The 24883-nt window shown below is 42.1% G+C and overlaps 1 protein-coding gene across 4 annotated transcripts in view; it reads left to right on the forward strand.

The window, feature by feature from the left end:
• IFT122 (intraflagellar transport 122) overlaps positions 1-24883 on the forward strand; it is a 59687-nt gene that overhangs the window by 30008 nt on the left and 4796 nt on the right. For 2 of the 4 annotated variants that reach the window (XR_014508477.1, XR_014508478.1), the window contains 9 exons: positions 9468-9629; positions 13151-13317; positions 14162-14333; positions 15157-15259; positions 17131-17271; positions 19436-19533; positions 19879-19979; positions 21551-22224; positions 22597-24575. Coding sequence is in view for 2 of the 4 variants with exons in the window: in XM_083429039.1 (XP_083285165.1) it covers positions 9468-9629; positions 13151-13317; positions 14162-14333; positions 15157-15259; positions 17131-17271; positions 19436-19533; positions 19879-19979; positions 21551-21716; positions 24464-24575 (1222 nt within the window). In the remaining 2 variants the exon portion in view is untranslated. The remainder of the gene's footprint in view (positions 1-9467; positions 9630-13150; positions 13318-14161; positions 14334-15156; positions 15260-17130; positions 17272-19435; positions 19534-19878; positions 19980-21550; positions 22225-22596; positions 24576-24883) is intronic. The other 2 variants (XM_083429039.1, XM_083429038.1) reach the window with 1 other exon arrangement.

The following is a 24883-nucleotide window of genomic DNA, read 5'->3' on the forward strand; positions in this document are numbered from 1 at the left end:
TCCAGCAACTGGTTTTCAAAGGTCTGCTGCCTCTTACTTGGACGGTCCACTTAATTAGCATGGATAATAACCACTGATGGATTTATCTTCCATAAATGTGTCCGGTTCAGACATTTCATGTCATTTGCAGAGATGCTGCATTATCCTAACCTCCCAAACCACTGTGTTTTTAATAGCGCCACCTGTAGCGCCCCTTTTTTGTGTAGAATCTAGATGCTTTGTATATCTAAAGATACTTGATGTTACTGATTCCCAGCACCATTTTAATTTGTTGCTCTGCTGCTGTAGGATTCATAAAATAGTAAATCTGCCTCTTCCCATTCTATCAAGCTAATTTCGTTTTAGGTGTGGGTTTGTTTTTTCCATTTGATGGCTATGTGCTCCCCCTTTTCAGAGTGTTGTGAAAAAGCTTTGACCATTTCACTTCTCTACTTTTGATAGCAGAAGCTGAATTGAGCTGGGAGGTTCTGGATGCTGCCAGTATTTGCAAGCCTGCCCCCCCAGCCGTCCTCTGATTGACCCATTCTCACGGGCAAGTCCTTCCAAGCCGTGAAGGCACAGGGGGAGGCTCTGGTGTCCTCCAATGGTGGCGCCACAGTGTGGATGGCCCCAGGAGTGGGCCGCAGCCGCACCGGGCTGCAACCACCACCCCAAGTTCCAGTTGAGCAGCCATTATCAGTTTCACTTCTCTGCTTTTGATAGAAGAAACTGAATTGATAGAATTCATTTGGGGTGCTGTGAAAGACCCTTCAGGGCAGGAAATTACAACTATATCCAGCCTTCTGCATTGGGGCATATATCTAGCCTTTCTCTCATTAAAGTAAAGGGAGATGTGGAGCAATGGCTTCTCAAATGAGTCTGAATCTGTAGAATTAGTCATTTGTCCCCACCCTTTATCCTTTGAGATTTGTTTTAGTCCTCTGGCAATGAACTTGCAGATTATTCAAAAGATAAAATGCAGTAGGGGGTATTCTTTGTAGGGTTGGGTGTCAGACAGACCATCAAGATGCATGGGGGGAGGTTCTGTATCCTGTAGGATAGTTCCTCAAGATGCATGAGGGAGCTACATTAAGGAAGGAAAAGCTTGGGAGGCAGGGAGAGAATAGAAGATGCTATTCTGTTGATTCGAAACACCGACTGTCAGGGGTTCAGGAGCAGAGGCACAGGAGAGGGAGGAAATGGAGAGCGAGGGGGAGGAGTCCGAAGGAAATGTCAGCGATGACAGCGATCCGAGGTCTCTGAGTCTGTCCAGTGAATCAGAGGATTCACAAAAAGGGGCTCCCATGGTCAGGGCAAGGGGAGTACCCAGGGGGGCACTTCAGGGAGAAGGGGCCAGAGGGGACTCAGAGAGCAGCAGCTGGAAATCTGGACCAGCGTCCACACCAGAGGGAAGTAGGGGGGAGGAGTCCCAGGCATCAGGATCAGGCGGCGCGCTACCAGCGGGAGAACATGAGGCAGGATTGACCACGCCTCCGTCAGGGAGCGAGGAAACGGTTAAGAGGAAGGTTAAACGCGCGCGCGCGCCAAGTTCAAATGTACAGGAAGGCGGCACAGTTGGCAGCCCGGGTAGGGAGCCAAGTCCTAAAGCCCGCCGGAAAGAGCGGGAGGAGTCAGGAGGGTCAACGTCTGCGTCAGAGGAGTCCAGGAGGGAGGAGACCCCGGGGGGCAGCAGGACCCAGAGGAGAAAGGAGAGAAGGGAGAGGTGGAGTAAGATTAGAGTCTTAAACTGGTGTACAGGGGGCGGAGATTCAGACGGAGCTTCGCCGGTCTAGACTCTAGACGTAGAGCTGGGGCGCTGAGGTTTGGAGATGGAAACTATTCTTCAATAAAGACTTTGATACTTTACTACCGGCTAGCGTTGGTCCTTTGTGAGCTGGGACCAAGAGCCAGCTCTGACACCGACAATCAACAAAAAAGGTGGGGTGTAAGACTTCAGCACTAAATTAATTGGAGAGAGCTGCCAACCTAGCAGTTCGAAAGCACCCCCGGGTGCAAGTAGATAAATAGGGACCGCTTACCAGCGGGAAGGTAAACGGCGTTCCGTGTGCTTCGCTGGCTCGCCAGATGCAGCTTGTCACGCTGGCCACGTGACCCGGAAGTGTCTGCGGACAGCGCTGGCTCCCGGCCTATAGAGTGAGATGAGCGCACAACCCTAGAGTCTGGCAAGACTGGCCTGTACGGGCAGGGGTACCTTTACCTTTTTAGAAGCAAAAACGGGCTCTCCTGCCTCATGTTAGATACCCCGTGAGATCGATGACAGATTAGGCACTATCTTGTAATTCCCTGTGCTTCAAAATTTAAGTCCACTGTGGCTATATATGCACTGTTGTTTAGCTTAATGTGGGTAGTTTAGAGAGAAGAGCTGTAGCTCAGTGGTAGAGCACCTGCTTCACACACAGAAGGTCTTTGGTACAGTCCTTGGCATTTCCTGGTAGGGCTGGGAATGTCCCTGTCCTGGAACACTGGAAAGCTAGATAGACCAATGGTCTGACTTGTTACAAGGCAGCACCCTACGTTCCTTTGTAATTTGGCATTCTGTATGCATGCTATAACATTAAACCTTCCTTTCATAGATAACATGCCACTAATTAGAGAGAAACATTTGCCAAATCCTGTTTTTCATTATGTTCTTGTCAGATTAATTTTTCTTTTTAATCCAGATGGTATAAGCATAACTTTCAGCAGCCATTTGATAAATTTTAGTACAGCTAGGTTTTATGATCTTGAAGTGGGGCAATTGCATGTGGTTTGGAATTGCTAGGCTAGTTTTTTGCACATTTGAGGAGCAGGGAGCAACAATCATATATAATAAAATAGTATATACTCATATGCAACTTGGTGTGTTTGCATATCTCTTTAGGTGCAGAACAAGTGGACTGAATTTCATTCTAGACTTGCTTGGTCACTGACTGGAACACTTCTCTGGAGTTTGTTTGCTTTCTCTTTAGGTCGTCCAGTCACAGTAAAAGTACATAATGTTGGGAAACCTGTGAGCAATGTGCTTCTTTGGCATAGAAAGCAGGCAAAACTTTGGCATAGAAAACAGTGTAGACAGAATGAAGTAATTTTTGTTGTGGGCTGCCCTAGTTTATCCCTGGGAATGAACAACAGGATTGCACACTCTTTCTTTCCTTGCTTCTTCCCTCCTTACTTCCCCAGTGCAAACATTTTGGTTTAATTAAACTGCAATTAAATGGTTTGTCCAAAATGAGGAATGCCAGTTTACAGACCAGGATCTTAAACCAACTACAAACATAATGCTAGACCATTCTTTATCGCTCAGTGGACAAGCCTCAGGGAGCCTGTGGTCGGCATGAGCCTTGCTCAATAACCCTTCCTCTCTGCTGCTGAGAGGAGGAATTCTGCTGAGTTTACTTTCAGTTCCAAAGAACCTTGGCTTATTTTTACATGCAGATGAGGAAACCTGATTTAAAACAAACAATGCTTAGTTGCTAAGCAAGTCAGCTTCAAACCGTGGATTATGAACCTGTCTTGTTTAATTAACTGCTGATTGTTTTGAACCAGGTTTCCTGGGTTGCACTTAACACTAAACTCAAGCTTCCTTGAGACTGAAAGTAAACTCAGTAGCCATCCTCCTGTTTGTGTGAACACAACACTGATGCTTTGCTCAGGCTCATCAAGGCTTATCCATGCAACACTAAACTACGGCTAAGTGTTGCATGTGGTTTAAGATCCTGCTTCATATGCTAGTATTAATCCACAGTTCCCTGTTTCGGCAAGAATAGTTAATTGCTTAAATGAGTATGTGCATGCCAAGGAAGGGTGGAGGCAAGGGCAGCATGCTCATTCCTGGCTACTAAACTGTGGTTTAGCAAGCTGGGGATTCAGCATCTGAACTGGGCTACTGACTTTGTAACATTTAAGCATTCAGCAAGTCTGGATGTTACATTGCTTATTTCAAATATCTCCAGGATACATTTAGAATGGAATCAGCCTCAGTGACTTGGTTTAGAGTTCTTGTTGTTGTTGTTTAGTCATTTAGTTGAGTCCGACTCTACGTGACCCCATGGACCAGAGCATGCCAGGCACTCTTGTCTTCCACTGCCTCCCGCAGTTTGTTCAAACTCATGCTGGTAGCTTCGAGAACACTGTCCAACCAACTCGTCCTCTGTTGTCCCCTTCTTCTTGTGCCCTCAATCTTTCCCAACATCAGGGTCTTTTCCAGGGAGTCTTCTCTTCTCATGAGCCTCAGCTTCACGATCTGTCCTTCCAGTGAGCACTCAGGTTTAGAGTTCTAGCTAATGCCAAACTCTGCAAATGCAGCAAGAGTTCAGAAAATGGCATCCTTAATGCCTGCTATCAGTTGGTTCGACCAAGCACATTCATGTTTTGTTCCGCCTTTCTTAATAATTTGTTTCTGTTTAAGTGATAGGCACTGAACACTCGACAAGCTACGGCAGTATTCATTGCTAGCAGTTACTATTTTGATCCATAAAGTACCTAAGTTACTAATCCTGAATGGAATTCCAGTTAAGTGGAACATCGCCTCCCTCTCCTCCCTTCAAATGTCCCCCAATTCTATTCTGGCATTTCCCCCACCATCCAGGGCATATTGTGAGCCAGGTGGGAAGTGGGGGACACAGGGAAAGAAGAGGAAGGAGGAGTTCAGTTGTGCAAGCGAAAGGCCTTGCAGGGACGACCCACTGTTTTTCATTATTTATTTATTCACTTTCTTTTTAGCATTCCGGTTAGGATTCTTTGACAGACCAATTCTTTATCTCTATATCCAGTTTTTCTCAAGCGGGGAGGGCTGTATTTCTGTTCCCGCGAATGATCAGCTCGGTATGCCTGGAGATTGATTCTGTTAAGAGAGGTGAGGGGGGTGGGAACGGTCAAAGTGACAGCTTTCCAAATTAAATGTTGCTTCTTTGTAGAATACTGAGAAATAGGCCAGAGAGAATGGGGTTTGAAATTGTTTAGTGGGTAATTAAAGTGTGCATCCATTTCCATCTCCAAATGATGTTTGCGGAGGATTAGAGGAGAGGGAAGGGAAGGGAAGGGAAGGGAAGAAGAGTAGGCTGGCAAATGCCCCTTTCCAAAGAGGGATATGCACAAGGAACCATATTGAGTGGTATATTTTAGCCTTTGTTCTAAGATACCAAGTTATTAAATTCTTGCATATAGCCAGGCCACCTTTCAGCATAAGTGATGTACGTAAATGCCAAAAATACTGAGGAATAAAAGGCTTGTAAGCGACACACTGTGATTCTTAAATAACATAAATATCTTTCGATCCCGCTGCCGGTTCTGACAGGATTGAAAGACAAAGTGCTACTTTGAACAGCTAGAGTAGTAAACCTAGGTGGTCTGCCCAATCATTCTTTTTAGATTTTTGAGAATATTTGAGTAATATTATTAAGGCCATTGCTTTTAAAAGTATGTGGTGTTCTTAGAACAGCCACTGATATTGTTTGGATTCTGACAGCACTTGTGTGCAGGCATATCCATGAATGTGAGCACACACACACACACACACACACACACACACACACACGATGTGCACATTTCCACTAATACAACACACATCAGATGGGCAGGGATAATATAATATGATAATGATAATAATGATAATGATGATGATGATGATGATAATAATAATAATAATAGCTGGCAACCAATTAAGGTTAGTCCTTCCTGAAGATGTAGATTTATTTCACTGGGAGCGAGACATGTTGGAGAGTTCATTGTAGATGTAGCCATCTCATTGAAGGATATTTTTTTTCCATTGTAGTGACTTTGAAAGTTCTTCATTAAAATTTATTCTTAGCTGTCTGTCAGAGACAACTTTTTTAAAAGTTACACTCAGTGCCATGTTTCTTAACTAGAAACTATTAAATTTAAAATGCAAAGTACTTAATTAAAAATATAGGCATTTCCATGCTGTTGATCACCATAACAACAAACTGATAGTGCAGATGGTGACCATTAATTTTTAAAATAGAAATAAAAGCAACACCACCACTTTCTGATGTTTACAACCTTGGTTATTAAATCTGCATTATACTATAAAATGTAAGGCTACCAGACACTTGAAATTCCCTTTCATTCTTGTGTCTCTGTATTCGTTTTGTGTGCCTTCCATAACCTTGTCAAAGTTGTAAGAGCTTTGCCAAGAATCACACATGTCAGCAAGTAGAACAAATGTAAATAATACACATTTTTCAAATGTGTTCAGTTTGTATTTCTTTCCTGGCAGGTATGAAGAAGGAGGAAGGACAGGACTCATGGGGCAGTAAGTGAGCAGGGTAGAAAGGGAGTGGATAGATAAATTTAGTAGAAAGGCTTATGGCAATTGTAGGTACAAACTAGGACACTTCAGAAGCATTACCTAGGCTCCTAACCAGGGCTTTTTTTCAGCCGGAACTCAGTTCTGGCACCTCTCAGGTAGACGCCATTGCCGTTATAAGAGAGCAAGGGAGGTGTTCATGGTGAGTTCTGGCACCTCTTTTTCTAGAAAAAGAGCACTGCTCTTAACAATTGTTTTCACATATTTTAAAAAGGTAAAACTGAGATTTTTCAATGAATTCAAATGCACGGTCCAAAGACCCTGGCATAACTTGTATTATTTTCAAAGGAGCCTCTGCAGAACAACAGGATCCTAATGTTCCACATGAAATTCAAGCATTTTTATATGTATGTATCTGTCTTTGTAAGGCAGTCGACTGGCAGGATCCTTTTGGACTAATTTGCACTGCAATTTCCACTGCAGACTGAAGAGTCCATTCATGGATCAGTAGGTTCAGCTGCAAATGTCACACCTGTAAACTTCATTGACCAAATGCCCTATTTCTTAAACTTGCATTTATCCTGCCATGGGAACTGTTTTACATAGCAGTTTTATATGCCTGTATCATCATCATCATCATCATTTTTATTTATATCCTGCCTTTTCCCCAGATTGAGACTCAAGGCAGCTTACAGATAAAAATACAAAAACACCGATAAAACAGAAGAGGCTAAAAACAATGTCTACTTCATGTAGTTACCATAGGGGCCCACTTAGTATTATGGTTATTTTAGGACATATTTACAAACGTGTTTGGATCAGAGCTTTGGGCAATCTTGATCAACTTATTGGTTTCTTTGTGTTATCTCTCTCATGCATAAGCCAGTACAGCCCTTGCTTTTTGAGAAGCACCAAGAGGCTTCATTGGTTGTCCTGGGAAAAGATACCCATAATGATGAACTGATCTTAATTCAGAAATGCAAAGATTACAATGTGAACAGTGAAGCTGCTGAGCTTTCTTAACAAGTGCAAGTGGATAATTTCTCGTTGACACGCAGGAGGGCAATGAGACGTTTGGTAGATCAGCACCTTTGGCATTGTTCCAGGGACACCTCTTAAGCATGCCAAACTAAGGCGTGATCACTTTCCCACCATATTTAGTTTTTCATTAAATTACAAGTTATCAATTGGTGCCGGGTAACAATTTATTAACTCCTTGAGGGTTATCCCAGCGCAGTCTCAGGCATTTGTAGCTCAGGGAAACATTTCATCTAATACGACATCTGCTTTTATTTCTTGGTGATCCACTCGCTCTCCGCTGCCTTTGGGAGAATGGGGCTGAGAGTCCTCCTGTAGCCATAATAAAAAGCATAAAAGCAACTTGTATTTTGCTGTACTGATCATTCCAGTACTGATTTGCTCAGTATCTAGCTGCCTTTTGTACTGTGCTCTTTGCCGGTGAGTTCCTCAAGAATTTTTGATCATGGATCATTGTGTTTGATTCTTTGCCTCAATGACTGGCACCATTTCATTTGAGTAAGTTTCAACCCAGTCCTTCATGTGACAGAACTGTTATCTGAAAGAGCTTTAGATGGCTCCAGCCATTTTCTTATAAGCCTTTTTTGTCTGATTGGTAGACACTAAACATCACAAATACACTCTTCCATCTTTAATGCTGAAAGTGTTGATATATTGCAATGTATCCATGGAATCCTAACCCTTTTGAAGTGCATTTGCCTTGGACTGTAGATAAGAGCAACATTGCAGTAAGCATTGGTAGGAACAAGGTTTGACATGTGTTGCGTAGGGTTTGTCTACATATCATGCCAATGTAGAATTGATGTCACCTCTCAGATCTTGGTTGTCATTGGGAAACCTGCATGTGCCTACTGCTTGTATGTGATAAATTTATTATCATTCTATCTTGAGGCGAAACACATGATAGTGCTAAACTGCGGTTCTTTGAACGTGTTTCAAAATGTTTATTCTGAGATGCACAAAAGCTTCCTTTGCAAAAGAGCTGTCATTAGCCTTTTTGTCTTTAGCCTTTCCACCAGTCTGTGTGTGATACTCAAGGTTGGTCATCCGCAGTGTACATCCACTGAAAACTGCCTAAGTAATTTGAGCCCATTGGTTCCAATGGGTCTCCTCCAAGTACGACTTAGTATCCTGGTGGTTCCCTCCCTGTGAGAAGTGAGGTTACAGGGAACCAGGCAGAGGGCCTTCTCGGTAGTGGTTCCCGCCCTGTGGAACGCCCTCCCATCAGATGTCAAGGAAATAAACAACTACATCTGAAGGCAGCCCTGTTTAGGGAAGTTTTTAATGTTTGATGGGCGGGGTACAAATAAATTATTATTATTATTATTATTATTATTATTATTATTATTATTATTATTCCTGAAATCCACATCTTAGGCAGCTGTTTACCTCATGATAAAACCTGTATTAGAAATAATAAGGCATGAGAAATGTGATGAATTTGGGTTTCATTTATTTGGAGACATTTCATTTTCAAGTTATATGAGAACTAAAAGTATTTTTAGAAATGAAATTTGGGGTAAATAGGATTATAATAGGAATATATCATTAAGAACATCTTGTAAATTTCAAGACAGATAAACTGCCGTCATAGTTAAATGACGGTTAGCCCTCTTCCAGGAGGCAGTGATGGGCACCAACTTGAATGGCTTTAAAAGAAGATTAGGCCAATTCACAGAAGACAATGCTATAAACAGCTAGTAGCCTCAATGGTTGTGTTTTACTGCTGTGTCATAAACCTTATGCCTTTGAATACCAGTTGCTGGGAATTTCAGGTGGGCTCTTGCGCTCACGTCCTGGTTGCAAGCTACTGTTGGAATAGGATGCTAGACTATGTGACCATCAGCCTGATCTAACAGGCTCATTTTATGTTCTTCTTAGGTACTGCATTAAGGTGTGAGCCTGCCTTGACTTTTATGTTCAGTTAAATTATATCTTACAATGGGATGTGTTCTGTTTTCTACTCGACTATTGAATGGGCGGGGCAGTAGAGAGACAACATAGAAAGCTTACTAATGGCGCTATTGATGTTAGCAGGGCTAAGTCAGTTTATGCGTCAGTAATCCAGTTTAAAAGCTTTGTGAATCACGGCTTAATATTTTCAGTGGCTCTAGCCAATCTTGTTTCCTGCCTGATTATGTTTGCTAAAACATTTCCTGTCCTTTATTATTATTTCTTTAAGGAGAGGAAGAAGCGTGGAGAGAGCAACAACGACTTGTTTCTAGCCGATGTTTATGCATACCAAGGAAAGTTCCACGAAGCCGCCAAGCTGTACAAAAGAAGTGGACATGAAAACCTGGCTCTTGATATGTACACTGACTTGCGCATGTTTGACTATGCAAAGGTACATGGATGTGATTTATGGGGTGTTTATTTAAACTGGCTCTAGCGTCCAAGAATCAAGCAGTTTCCTTTTGGCGTGTGCATTTTCTTTGTTTCTTCTTTTCTGGTAAATATCACTGACCTAAGTAACTAACCTCTCAGGAACTTTCCCACACAGCACACAGTTAAACTATGGAATTCACTCCCACAGGATGTATTGATGACCACCAATTTGGGCAGTTTCAAAAACGGATTAGAGACATTCTTGGAGGATAAAGCTGTCAATGGCTGCTAGCCCTGATGGCTGTGTACTGCCTCCTCTAGTGTTGGAGCAGTGCCCCTCTGGATACTAGTTGCTGGGAATCTCAAGTGGGGAGAGTGCTATTGAACTCAGGTTCTGCTTCCAGTGTGTGGTATAGTGGTTAAGAGCAATGGATTTGTAATCTGGTGAACCGGGTTCGCGTCTCCGCTCCTCCACATGCAGCTGCTGGGTGACCTTCTGCTAGTCACACTTCTCTGAAGTCTCTCAGCCCCACTCACCTCACAGAGTGTTTCTTGTGGGGGAGGAAGGGAAAGGAGATTGTGAGCCGCTTTGAGACTCCTTCGGGTAGTGATAAAGCGGGATATCAAATCCAAACTCTTCTTCCAGGCTTCCCGTAGGCATCTAGTTGGCCCCTGTGAGAACAGGAAGCTGGTCTAGGTGGACCTTTCACTTGACCCGACAGGGTTCTTTGTACAGTCTTAGGAACCTACATGGTGGTATTGTGCTGCATTACTGTGCAAGAACGTGGTTTAAAAACTGGGATTCCCATTATATCTCAGCAAGTTTCACAATACCAGTTAACAGCCTCTGAAATAATCTTTGATTCCTTTGATCCTGTAAACGAACCCTGAAGTTGTTTTTGTATACGTCTGCAAATCAAATTCCCATGTAGAAATAAGTTGTACACAATATGAAGAATGTGACAGTTTTACATGCACTTTCATAAGTTTTATGTTGCAGACTTTTAACGTCTTCTGTGGTATTTTTCTTATCAAAAACCTTGAAAATCAGTACGCTTTATAGTCTCATTAATCACTCGTTACAGACTTGCTCCATCCATTACTGGACATAAGCTTTGCCTTGGCGCACATATTTCTAAATTTCTTTTCTGTAGGGGGGAAAGGTCATCTGAAATGCAGATGGTATTGTCAGTGTTTGAGCAACACTGCTTTTCTCTAGCAAGTTAGACTAAAAATGCAAGGTCTTAATATCGATTTGTGTTTAAACTCCTCTGAAGCAGAAATCTAATTCATAGAATAGAAATTTGTCATCATGCTAATATGAATTTTCACAATGCTGAACCAGCTTAGAGTAAAATGAAATCTTTTCAGGGTAGCAGAGCTTCATATAGAGGCTAATGACATATTACACACATTAAGCCCTGAAAGTTGGGTTTTCAGTCTGTTTATTTAATGTTAAAGAAATAGCAGCTCTGAATGAAGAAGCAATAAGGGATTACTTAACTCTTTCCCCATCCTCTCAGTCTCTCCCTCCCTCCAAATCCTTCCTCTTGAAATCTGCTGTTCCTTTTTTAAAAAAAATCACACAGCTGCCAGAGCTTCATTACACATATTTGCATGTAATGAAGTTAACTTCATGGACAAAAGAGCAACTAAACTGAGTCAATTTTATTCAGTGGTTGAACTTTGGTTTGCCAGTACTGCTTTTTAAAAGAGTATGCGGATTCTTATTTTTTGCCTGCTACCCTCAGGCTACTAGACATTTGCAGAGCCTGTCTCTTGAGCCTTGATAGTTTCAAACGACCCTGGACAGTTCGTGGTTGGGAGGGGGGATCCTATACTGTGGGGACAGCTCTGGAGATCATGTGCATATGGGACCTTAGATTTCTTATCAGTATACCAAATCACACATTACTGTCAACTCACAAGTAATTTATTGCAGTTCAGGAAACTGAACTTTCTGCTTCTAATTTATTTCAGTGATCTAAGCTACAAAACGCAATTACACAAAACAAACACTTGTCTCTCTCATTTCTTGGTTCAGCTTCTTCTCAGTCAAATAAAACAAAATGCTCTTATTTTTAACTGGACCCCACAGAACAGCAGGATGTTCTTAAGCAGAATTGAATTTAATGTTCCGTAAATGCTGTTCTGGGCTCACATTCGCTGCAATGATGCTATATACCAGTCACACTAATTCAGAGTGGTTACTTCATTCCACTTAGTGTCTGATCTCTGCCGAGTTCTGCTCTACCTTAGAGTCCTGTAGTGTGGCACAATCTAGCAACTGGATATATTCCATGGTGTTACATTAAAACCAGCTTGCTGCAGGGATGTGCCAGGATGACTTACGACACTATTTCACCCAACACGATGTGATTCCCTGCAGGCTTGGTTACAGTTGTGTCCCATTCTAAGTATGTGCTTACTCTGCTTCGAGCAACAGGATTTCTGTCACTTTTTGTGGCCTCCTAACTGATCGGTTTCTTTTCTGTGTTTCTCTGTTCCTTCCACCCCCAAATCCAATAGGTTGTAGCCATCCGGTATCAACTGATAGGGTTGTATGCTAGATATGTGTCAGATTCACAGCCCTTCTCATACAGCAAACATTAAACTAGCACAACAGGTACCCAGCCATAGGCACTTTTCCTTTACTGTGCCATAAGTATTTTAGTAACGTCTGGGTTTGTGTCAAATGTGTTACATCTCTCTAAAAACCAGAGGTGCTTTACGGTCTTTGTAATACATGTTTTCAAAACAGTCTAGCAATTTAGGCCTCTTTGGTTTCCATTTTGTAAATGTAGAACCTAGGAGAGAGAGCACAAGCTCATGGTGACTTACAGAATCACAGGTGGTTGCCCCTTCACAGAGATGCCAAAAACTGAATCGGAGGCATGAGGTGTGCAAACCATGTTTCCTGGCTCTTTGATGAGAGACCTTCCTCATCAGAATCCAGCACTCTTGTCTCTTGAGCCACTCGTAGGAGAACGCTAGTAAAAAGTAATGTTGCAATTAATGAAGTGTTTGGGTCAACTATCACATTCTAGTCTCACACGTTTGCTAATCCTTTCCTTAAGAGCTGTTGAGTAAGCCAAATTTGCCATTATGGTTTTCGACCAGATTTCATAATTGAATCCATTGGCTTTAGGACCTCTTAAATTGTAAGACTGACCTGTTTAGAGAAAACTGTCACCTGTCTCTTAACTTTATTTACAGACGTTGTTCTTGGCAAGTCATGGAAAGCGGGCAAAAACTGATATATCATTGGTTTTTCCTCCAGAGAATTTTCTGCAGACATTCTGTTTTCTCTGTGTTCAAACTATGAGAGTTCTTGTGTATTTTGTAATACCAGTCATGCTTAAATCTAATCAGTTGATTTAGTAATTTCTTCTTTTTTTATTCATGTGATGTAAACTGCAATTAAGTTACCAGAGTATATTGAAAAGTGAGTTGGTAGGGAAATGGGTATTTGGAATGGGCAGTTGGCACAGTGAATGCTACAGGAAGCATCATGATTGTCATCTCCTACACTTTACTCAGGAATTCCTTGGCTCCGGAGATCCCAAAGATACGAAGATGCTAATTACAAAACAAGCAGACTGGGCCAAGAACATCAATGAACCCAAATCAGCTGTGGAGATGTACATTACTGCCGGCGAGCACATGAAGGCCATAGAAATCAGCGGAGATCAGGGCTGGGTTGATGTGTATGTCTTGATTTGTTTTTTTCAGAGCTATATGCTGCCATTGTTCAGCAGAAATATTGCCAATTTTTTCTGGTTGTGCTCACTCTATGGGTTGCACATGTTGAGGGAGGGAAATCCTATACTGGCATAGTGGGAATGGGGTCTGTAACTAGTGAGAGACGTAGAGCACCCCTGAATTACTTAGGGGCTCAGTTGTGCTAGTTGTTGTACAAATCTGTAACTGAAGATAGTTGAAGATTATGGTGCCTGTGTGATTTACATGTTCAGCAACCCTGTTTTCAAAGCATTCATCCATTCGTTTGTACTTTTGTGTATGGCTGCTTTTACGCAAAATTGCATTCCAAGTGGCTCTGAGCATATCAAATGAGTAGCAACAGATAAAAGAATTCAAAACCATGGTATGAAAAATTAAAATTACAAGAACAATTATAAGGACATTCTTCAAGGTTATCTATAATTACTCTGATTTGTTGAATGTTGGTTTCAGAGTCTTAAGAAAACACTGCTGAAGACAAAGCATGCATGAAATATGAATTTCTTAGGATTTTAATAGGATTCCAGAGTCTGCATCAAAGCTGCAGACTGGATTCTCTGTAGCAAGGCTGTGTGCCATGCACACTAGAAGTTGCAGTTTTGTAGCTGGAAGCTTTTGCTTACAGTCCAGGAGTCCTTTCTGGTGAACAGGCAGGTTTATAGTTTGGCAAGGAACTTGCCGGACTATACATGTAAACAAAGGTGCTTTGCCTTCATACTTTGTACAACAAGTTGCATCCATATGTTTTCAAGAGGTAGCAAGAACAAAGAGTTTTATAGCCACTGATGGGTCTTCTTCTTCTGCATCTAGTTTGATTGATATTGCTCGGAAGCTGGATAAAGCTGAGCGCGAGCCTTTGACAAAGTGTGCCTACTATTTCAAAAAGCTATTTAACCATGGCTACGCAGCGGAAACCTATACAAAGATTGGGGACTTGAAGGCCTTGATACAGCTCCATGTGGAAACTCAGCAGTGGGATGAGGTAAGTACAACTCATTTATCATCCCCTGGGTATCTGCATCCTGGATATATCCTAGGCCTTAAATCTTTTCAATTGCATAAACAAAATTTCTCCTTTTTTAATAACTTAAGTTGCATGCATGTCAGTGTTCTATCATGCATTTCAGAGTAACCTTGCTACTTGAGGAGAAATAAACCAATTGCATGAGAAGCCTGTCACCTGAGGAATTCCTCAATTACAGTGAGCTATTTACCTCAGATGCTGATCTGTGACATCTTTGTGCCACATGGGGCTCATTTTGTCACAAGAAAAAGAGGTCAACAGAGGGGAAGAGAGAATGGTTCGCGGGAGATGACATTCAACTTAGCACAGCTTGCTACCCTTTTGCCATCTTTCCCTGTTGTGTGGAACTGCAAAGCCACCTTTAGGATTTTCTGGTATGACTGAACTAATGCAGTTTACCAAAATCTGAATGGATCTATGCAGCCCATTTTTACTCAGGAATCGGCTTCTCTGTTCAGTGGCAGATAGAGATGATGGGAGTCGTAGCCCAGGTTGGGGAAGGTTGGATTACAGAATTCATTTTCAATTGTCTGGGGGAAGCATTACTTATTGAAATGGCGTGTTGTTGATAAATTTCTGTCACAAGGCACCAGTTCTTGACTGTAATGCAAACCAGGTCTGAAACCCAAGACCCACATGTGGCAAACTACTTCACTTTGATTTCATTGTTTATTTGCCATCAGGAACAGTTCCTCAGATGTATTTGTGAATTGGAAAATCATTTATGTTCAGCTATGTTTCTCAGCAAGCATGTTAAGAATGATTTTTATCTGGTACTTAGGCATTTGCTTTGTGTGAAAAGCACCCTGGATTTAAGGATGAGGTCTATGTTCCTTACGCTCAGTGGCTGGCAGAAAATGATAGATTTGAAGAAGCCCAAAAAGGTAGGAAAGCATGGCAAGTACGCCTGTGTGTGTGTTCGACTAAAATGTTGATAGCACTCAACATGCCCTGGGGAACTTCCCAGGAACAAAAGTTCAAGCACTGTCTCTTTGAAAGTGATGCTAAAATTTGCATTTAAAGCAAAAGAAGACACTTAAATGGATCTTACTCAATACTTACTTTAGTTGTTGGGTAAGCTTCTTGTTGTCACTAACAGCAGCAACAAATTTAAGAAAGTATAAGTTCAGTAAAAAGAGCAGACAAAAAAGTAGATTCTACATCTAGTGTTTCTACTCACTTTCTGCTCCAACAGTCCTTGATAATAATTTGACACGTATATATTCTAAACCACAGAGCCTAGGGCTTGCCAATCAGAAGGTTGGCGGTTTCAATCCCCACGATGGGGTGAGCTCCCGTTGCTCGGTCCCTGCTCCTGCCAACCTAGCTGTTTGAAAGCACATCAAAGTGCAAGTAGATAAATAGGTACCACTCCAGCAGGAAGGTAAACGGTGTTCCGTGTGCTGCTCTGGTTCGCCAGAAGCAGCTTAGTCATGCTGGCCACATGACCCGGAAGCTGTACGCCGGCTCCCTCGGCCAGTAAAGCAAGATGAACGCTGCAACCCCAGAGTTGTCTGCAACTGGACCTAACGGTCAGGGGTCTCTTTACGTTTACTGGTACTGGGGAAAGAATTATCCCAGTCTGAATAACTAGAATGGCAGCAGCTCTCAGGAGAGCTAGAAAAGAATTTGGCAGTCTTGCACATTCATACCTTGTCTTTAGGAACAAAAAAAAGTAATAATGAGCCTTCATGTCCTTAGCGTATCAGTGGAACACATGAGGATTGCTTCTCTAGCCATAGGGTGGTGATGAGTCAGATATGAAAATCTATGAGAATGCAGTTTGTAGAGCAGCAAATTCTGTGTATTACCTTTCATAAGCAGTTCTGTTGTATAAGTTGCACATGGGTACAAGACCATTAACAGAAAACGTAAGTGTGAAATAGCCCTCAAAGCTCATTCAAATTTCTGTTTTGGGCTTTTGTAAAGCATATATTTACTGAGTAGAATCTGGACCGAGTTTTAATTTCAGCTAGTGACTCTTTATATTTTGAGCTTATTTGCACTTTACATTTTGAACTTGGGTGCAAGGACCTGAGTTTAAATGGCAAATGCATATATGGCTTTGTTGATTTGGAAGTTGATGTGTGTGTTTTAAGTGACAGGGTTTCTCAGCAATGCACAGGAAGCAGCAGTTAGGAAAGGATCAGGACTCTGCTTTCACATATATTGCAGGGAATGTTGATCACTTAAATGCACATGTGCAATTCCTCAGTCATTACTGCCACTGATGGGTTTTTTTTGCCATTTTAACTAGGGTTTGTACTGAACTCAAAAACTAAAGTGTGAATTAAATCTCTTATGTGTAGGCTTTCTATTTGGATCATAATTATTTTGCAGCTATCGAGACACAAATAAATTTGATTGGCCCCTTAGCTAGATAAACACCCAGTTACAGCTTTCCTCACTTTTCAGCCCATTTAGTGCTGCTGCACAATCTCACTGGTTTCAATGGGTCTTTTCAGGAACCATACAAAGGCAACCTTGAAATAAATGGGAGTTGTGCAGCAGCAGTGCTTGGTGGATTGTGCCCACAAAGTACATGAAAGAAGCCCGAGCCACCACAAAAGCCACAAAGTACATTTTTGAAGTATCTACTGCTACATTAACTTCCCCACAAACATGGAGAAGAATACTAGGGTGTAATCCCTTTCATCTGCTCCTTTGTTTAGTTGTGGGCTCTGTTCTTAATTTTAATCAAGTTAATTGGTTTAATCACTATGTAAAATCTTCTTTATTTTGGCCCCCTTTGCAGCATTCCACAAGGCTGGCAGGCAAACCGAGGCCGTAAAAGTGTTGGAACAATTAACTCGCAACGCTGTGGTAGAAAGCCGATTCAATGATGCAGGATATTATTACTGGATGCTGTCCATGCAGTGTTTAGATATCGCTCAAGGTAAGGAAATACAAGCAAGTTTACATGTAATCTGTTCATGCCCAAAGGCAGAACATCTCTCAAACTCTGATGGCTTAACTGAAAACTCATTGTGAATTGCGTTGTACAAGACTTTTGAGTTTTGTTATATTGTACATATTATGATCTTATCTTTTCATGTATGGCTGAGAAGAGAAACCTCATTCTTAACCCTAGCTCAAGCTATGTCTTCTAAGGAAACTAGGTAACTTCAGTTTCTCAAAACATGGAGGCACACATATCTGCTAGGGGAAGCCCAAGCTCAGTCTGATTGAATGAACAGCATGGGGTTGGTCATGCTCACCTATTCATTTCAAGGTAGAGGGCTTGTTGGCAGTCCTGCTCTTCCACAGGCTTCTTGCTCTTCTGGTATTCCTCCTTTGGGAACCTTAAAAAATGTTCATTTATTTAAAATGTTTGTCTCCTGCCCTTCTTCTTTTTTACCGATCCCAGGGTGGGGTTTAGATCATATCACAAACACAGCAAGAGCAGAAAATACAACAGTATGAATATGATTAAAATTCCTGTTAAAAAAATAAAGTTCCATCAAAATTTCCATAGGTTGATATCATGCAGATGTCTGTAGAAACATAATCATTTGGGGTTGCTTCCCAAAAGAAACTACTGTTGGTGTCAACTGAATCTCCAAGCTGAGAGTATTCCACAACTGAGGTGCCAACATCAAAAAGGCCCTGTGCCATGTTACTGCTAAATATACAATCCCCTGGTATCAGAGCAGCAGGAAGGGCCCCACCTTTAAAGATCTTAACATCTTGACAGGTCGGTGTCAAGAGAGGTGCTGTTGTGGACTTGATTCTTTTCCCCATCCATATGCTTTCTCTTCCAATATCCCAGGCACAAAATATGGGGACAAGTTTTGGGTTGGGGTTTTGGTCTTTATTTAGGAAGGCTCATTGTGGATGATGACATCTGCCGTACATCATTCCTTAGCATGCTGCTCAATGGGTGGCCAGAAGGCTAAAGTTCAGAGCTACTGGTCTTTAAAAGTGAAAGGCTTTTTATAGGGTAGAGAAGTTGATATCCATTAGTTCTTCTAGAATGTGATGCTTGTTCTGGCAATAGCATTGGGGAAGCTGAGCCATGGGCCCAGGGCCCTATTGGGCAAGCTCCAAAACTAGGGCTGCTGGAGAGGATTCTCAGTCTAAATGCTCTCGATCAGTTTTACTGGAGAAGAGAGGAGGTTTCAGAAGCCATTTATGAATCTTTACATTTCACTGTTAGCAATCCTTTGCTTAGGAGGATTTAATGTGTAGTCAACTGTGCTGAGGAGCACAGCCTCAACACGCATCTCAAACATGTTTAACTGAGGATGGGTCCCACTGAGTTTCCTGCTGAGTACTGTAGGGATTGCAGCCTTTGCATACAAAGTAGCTTAAACTATTTCTTTAATGCATGCAGTGATCTTATAAAGCAGGCAGCTTATTGTTCCCGTTTCACAGAGTGGGGTTTACACCAGGAAAGAGCAATTTGCCCAGGAACATGTCAGTCTGAGAGCTGATTTTGGCTCTGTATTTATTATTCCCACTACTATAAGATGCTGTCTGTTCCTAGTTTCGTGTGACCCAAAATTAAGGCGGAGCAGGCATTTTTTTTTTAAACAACACTGTACAAACATTGATATCATTTTGCCAGTACTCTTAAATACTGTTCACTGAGTAAAGTCGCTGCCCTTCCTGTGCACACTTACATGGAAGTAAGCCCTATGGAACACAATGGGACTGCCGTCCAAGTAAACCTGCACAGCAGTGGCGATAATATTGTGTAAATTATTCCAAAAATGCTTGTTCAGTCTAAATGTAAACATGGAAAATGTTATTTCCTTTAGTTATAGCTTCTGCAGATGGTGTTGCTAGAAATGTGCTCCGCTATTAGCTATGGCCCCCGGCTGTGTTAAAACTATGCATTTGTCTTTTTAATTTTCCTGCTTTTAAAGCCCAAAATGACATATAAAGCTCACCAAACTACATAAGCTATACTTTGAGGCACACTTCTCAGTGGTGCTAATCTCTTAGGGGTGTTAATGCAGTAAGCAGGATGGGTCTGTGATCTTTCTTGAGTAAGTCTCTCACTGCAGGTTGGCAACTGATCAGAGGTTTTATATTGATGCTGCCTTTCCCTCCCTCAGACAACGAGCAGCAGAAGACTGAAATGTTACAGAAGTTTCACCACTTCCAGCACTTGGCAGAACTTTATCATGCCTATCACTTCATCCACAAATGCACTGTAAGATTTTCACATGGAGCTTCACAGTTAGTTCACTCTTTGTCCTTTGAAACCATTCAAAAGACTGTTAACTGATGCAATGTGTTTCTTAGGCCTCTTGTGTCTTAGCCAGCATATCCTCTCATGGAGAGGCTGGTATAAGATTGTCCCCTGAGTAGCTTATCTTTGTGGCCTCTTTCTTTAAAGTTGAGATTAGATCTAATCTGTTTGGATTCTTCAAGTGTTGTTGCTTTCTGAATAAAGGAAAGCAGTGTGAGGCAAGATAGCAATCAACTAATGCTTAATTCTGTGCATTTCTTTATTAAGTTAACCTTTAATTTTTAATTTTTTTTTTTAACATTGCAGGAAGAACCCTTCAATTACTACTTGCCTGAAACACTCTTTAATGTCTCTCGGTTTTTACTTCATAGCCTGACCAAGGAAACACCTTTGGGAATTTCTAAAGTGTATCCTTTAAAAGGCAAAATCCCAATTCAAGAGCTGACAGGCCAAGCAGAAGGCTCATTGGTGTTGTCTGTTACTGGCGTGCTGCAAAAATCTATGTGATCCTTGCTCTCTCAGAGCTACATTACACAGAATATCAATAGGTTGCTGTTCCATCCTCTGTATGATGTTTGAACCTCCAACCCTCTTTAAACACTTGGAAGCATAAAACACTTCCTGCATAGCTTTGGAAGCAGCTGTGAACCATACAGAGATGTTGCTTAGAAAATTAGCCCTTCACTTGAGCAGATGGATCTGACCCAGGGAAGCTTATGCCCCAACAATGTGGTTAGTCTTCACGTTGCCACACGACTCACCATTGTGTTTGCTGCAGCAGACCAGCATGGTTACCTTTCTGGGGTTTGTCACTGTGAAGATTGTAGATACGTTACACTTGCCATAAGGAGTCTCTTGACTGGCCATACAGTTTAGTTCAAGGCATTCAAAGTCCAGGCAAGTATCTGGAATGTAACCGAGCTTTTCCTCCCACTCCATGGATGAATGTGTGGGACAACTTGTTTCCTATCACTTCCTTTGGGAAGGGGCCATGCCTTAGTGACAGAGCATCTCCTTTACATGCAAAAGGCCCCATGTTCAATCCTTGGCATCTCCAGGTAGGTCTAGGAGAGACTCCCATATGAAATCTTGGAGAGCCACGACTGACATTGTAGACAGCGCTGAGCTAAATGGATCCGACTGGCTCTTGACAATCCTCCTTTTGGCCTGGCTCCAAATATGAAACTTCCTTCGTTTCTGTCCAGAATTGCTTTTCTGGAAGCTTGGTCAGCTTGAATTCAGGATGGCCTACATTAAGCTTAAGCTGCATGGTGTGTTTTCCCTGGGATTTTTGAGTTTCTAAGATAACCAGGCTTCATTACAATAAGAGGATGGCCAAGGTTTTAGGGTGGCTTAGTTTCTTGAAGGAGGTTCCTCATAACTTGCTCCTTCAGTCTTGCTCTTTTCTGTTCAGTGAAGTCCAGTTAACCCAGCTTAAGTGAAAATATTTGAATTGAGGCCTCTTAATTCCTGTCAAATGCATTTAGTTTATCTAGACAGCAGATTTGGCCCCACTTGCTGTCTAATCACCTTTCAACTGGAAGGAATCACCCTTGTTTTTTGTAATGGACTTTGGTATGAAAAACAGACTGTAGTGATGTTTGTCTACTGGCTTCCTTTTGCATGCAATAATTTATGTTGCAAGGTGGAGGCATTTTGACCAACAACAAAAAAGGAGGTTCTTTAAGAAAAGCCATCTCTGTCCCTTCTTCTCTGTGCAAACACCGCTAATTTCAAAGAAGCACCCTTCATATTGATGGGATTTCTCTTTCAAAACACCATCCCCTTCAGCCATCTAGCAGTTGTTTCACATTTTGTTTATGTAAACATGCTTATGTAAACAGACTTCTCCAGCGGAGGCCTCTTCCAAGCCCTGGCTTTGGTTGTGCTTAAGCACATAGCTTCTCTGATTGAAAGCAATGATGTGGTTTTTTTCCTGCTTGCCATATGTATGTTTTGTTCCTTAATTTGATTACAGCAATACATTATTTGCCCTGGCAAAGCAGAGCAAAGCTCTGGGGGCTTATAAATTGGCTCGTCATGCCTATGACAAGTTGCAGGGGCTGCAGATCCCAGCTAGATTTCAGAAATCAATTGAGTTGGGAAGCCTGACAATCCGGTCCAAGCCTTTTCATGACAGTGAAGTAAGTTCCCATTTTGTATTTTCCCCATTTCCCCCCATATTTGACATGACACAAGAGACCACACTGGCACGTGTATATAATCTGAGAGGCGTTGTGAGTTAAATGCACTGCTTCTGCAGAAAAAATACGATGTTATATGTCATCCCCTTATTAAAATGAAGATAGGTGCCTAGCACGTTCAAATCTATGTCTTTCAAGAAACTGCCTCACCCACTTAATCCCCACATGCTATCCTGGCTGATACTGTTGCGCTGCTTATTCCCACCACTCTGTGGCATGCTTCACCTTATTTATTTTATTTACAATATTATTAATAATCTTGCCGGCCCTTCACCATAAGTTCCCTGGGTGGGTAACGATACAGTATGCAAATATAAAAGCAGATAAAAGTGGTTCAAGAATAAAACACCTAAAAGAGCTCCAAATGGAAGAGAACAGTGTCTATCTAACAGTGCAATCATGTCTAGTCAGAAGTAAGTTCATTGAGTTTAGTGGGGCTTACTCCCAGGTTGGGGACGCGGGTGGCGCTGTGGGTAAAACCTCAGTGCCTAGAACTTGCCGATCGCATGGTCAGCGGTTCGAATCCCCGCGGTGGGGTGCGCTCCCATTGTTAGGTCCCAGCGCCTGCCAACCTAGCAGTTTGAAAGCACCCCCGGGTGCAAGTAGATAAATAGGGACCGCTTACCAGCGGGAAGGTAAACGGCGTTCCGTGTGCTGTGCTGGCTCGCCAGATGCAGCTTGTCACGCTGGCCACGTGACCTGGAAGTGTCTGCGAACAGCGCTGGCTCCCGGCCTATAGAGTGAGATGAGCGCACAACCCTAGAGTCTGGCCAGATTGGCCCGTACGGGCAGGGGTACCTTTACCTTTACTTACTCCCAGGTTGCAGTCTAAGGGGCTCTGTTTTCATGTATTCCCATAAGCATTTAGTTCCTTTCTTCTCTCTGGGACTGTTCACAGTTGGTCTCTTATGTTTGGGCCTACCCCATTCATTAGGCTCCCCCCTTTTCCAGCACTTGGGACTCGTTACTCTTTGTAAATCATGTTTTTAAAAGCTTGCCTTCCTCTTTTTAGTCATTGTCTGAGTCTTGCCAATGTTCTATAAAATTCTATCTAAAGGGGCGTGCAAATCAAAATAAATTGTATGGTGCAAATGCTTAACCTTAAATGAACAGGAAAAAATGCACTCCATCTGGCCACCTGAAATAATATAAACACAGTAAGGCCCTGGAGATCCATATAGCTGCCTGAAGTAATTGTGCAATTTAAAAGGACATGAAGTGAATGAATCAAAGGTCCCATGTTTCATCAAGACTCTGAGCCAAAAAACCTGTTTCAGTAACCTTTGTTCACATCTTTCTGGCAATGAGTTGTGTGTTGCATAGGACTCATCTGACGCTGCAACATTTGAAAATAGAATATCTAATGACTCAAGCAGTCATACACTGGAAGAATATTTATGAAAGTTTAAAGGCCCCAATTTCACTGTTTTATGTTTGGTTCTGTTCTCCTCCCCCCTTTTTTTGGTGTAAAGAAACTTAAGAAAATGAGAATTCTCATGTGGTTCATATAGCCTCGTTTTTTGGCTGCCAACATTGAATATGCAGACCGCTTCAGGGAAGTTCACACACAGTCAGATGTATACAATATTTTACAGCTGAATGTGGCTAGTAGCCATTAATAGATCAATCTGTCTCCTTGTTTTCATGCCGTGGTAGCAAATGTGCTGCCATCCAGATGTTGTTGGACACCAGCTTCAGTCAACCTCAGCCAGCCTGGTCAGTGGTCAGGGATGATGGGTGTTGTAGTCCAGCAACATCTGGAAGGCACCGCTTTGGCTATCCCTAGATTGCTTTCTAAATCCCGACACATTGGGAGGCATTCAGTTCCATTACTCACTGATATTTTGTGGTTTTAAAAAAGGGTGTGTGTGTCTGCCTTTTTCTGCTTTTGGAGAGAAGGTGAATAATTTCACTTTACTTAGGTGCTTTATATCAGACATGAGATTTTACACTTTGTTGTAACTCCCTTAGCTGTTTTCCTGCCAAAGGTGTCTCTCAACTATCCTGAAATTCAGCTAAGCTTGGCGTGAACAACTTCTGCCCTCTGTATTAAAGATGAACTCTTCTACTTTATTATGTCTTGATTGCTGCTATCTACCAAGGATGGTTCTTAATGGTCTATTCAGAACATCAAACAAGAAACATGATGGCACATGCTTATAGCCTTGTTAGTAGTTGCTGTCTGCTCCGGAAATTTTTCTCCTCTGAAAGTTCACCAGAGTCTGAGCATGTTTTGCAGAATCCATGGGATATATTTTTAATTTAAGATGTCATTTTAGGATTAAGGATATATGTTTCCATTCTGAACCTTTCAATATACGTACTCATTTTGGTTATTTTTAAAAGGTAGCTGGCTCGATGTGAAAATATATACTGCAACTGTAGTGATAACTGGTTAGATTCAGTAGCTGGAATCTAGAATCCTGCAGGTGCATCTAAGTTCTTCCTCACCAGCATCAGGCTTTGGGATTTTTCCTCTTTAACCCAGTTCCTTGTTTTCGAGGCTGCATTGGAAGGCCCCCTGATTTTTCTGAAGCAGATCTTTTCAGTGGGCAGGGGCATAAGGAGGTGCTAGGGAAGGGGTTATTAGGAGTTCTCAGACTGGCTCCCCACTGTTCTTATGAATCTGCCCAACATGTTCAGCTGGGTTCTTTTGCTTGCAGTAACCACTGTGTGCTTCTTTGCAGGAGCTTGTGCCTCTATGTTACAGGTGTTCCACCCACAACCCATTGCTGAACAACCTGGGGAATGTCTGTATTAACTGTAGGCAACCCTTTGTCTTCGCTGCTGCTTCTTATGGTGCGTTGAAATATTACCGCTCTCCTGGATAATATATGTCTGATATCTGTGGAGTCTAAAATTGTTGTGATTCTGCATTCTTACAGGAGTTTCTGGCAGTGCAGTGCCTGTTTCTACAGTGTATCTGTGTATCTCTCTCTCTCTCTCTCTCTCTCTCTGTGTGTGTGTGTGTGTGTTCTTCCTCAGGTGGGTTTCCAAGTATATGAATCTCATTACTAACAGGGTGTGTGTGTGTGTGTGTGTGTGTGTGACAACAATGTCTATCTCTTGAATGGATACAGCAGGCATTGTGGATTTTCTAAGTTTCG

This window comes from Podarcis tiliguerta (genome assembly GCF_965153285.1).
Source record: "Podarcis tiliguerta genome assembly, chromosome: 2".
NCBI classification, from domain to species: domain Eukaryota; kingdom Metazoa; phylum Chordata; class Lepidosauria; order Squamata; family Lacertidae; genus Podarcis; species Podarcis tiliguerta.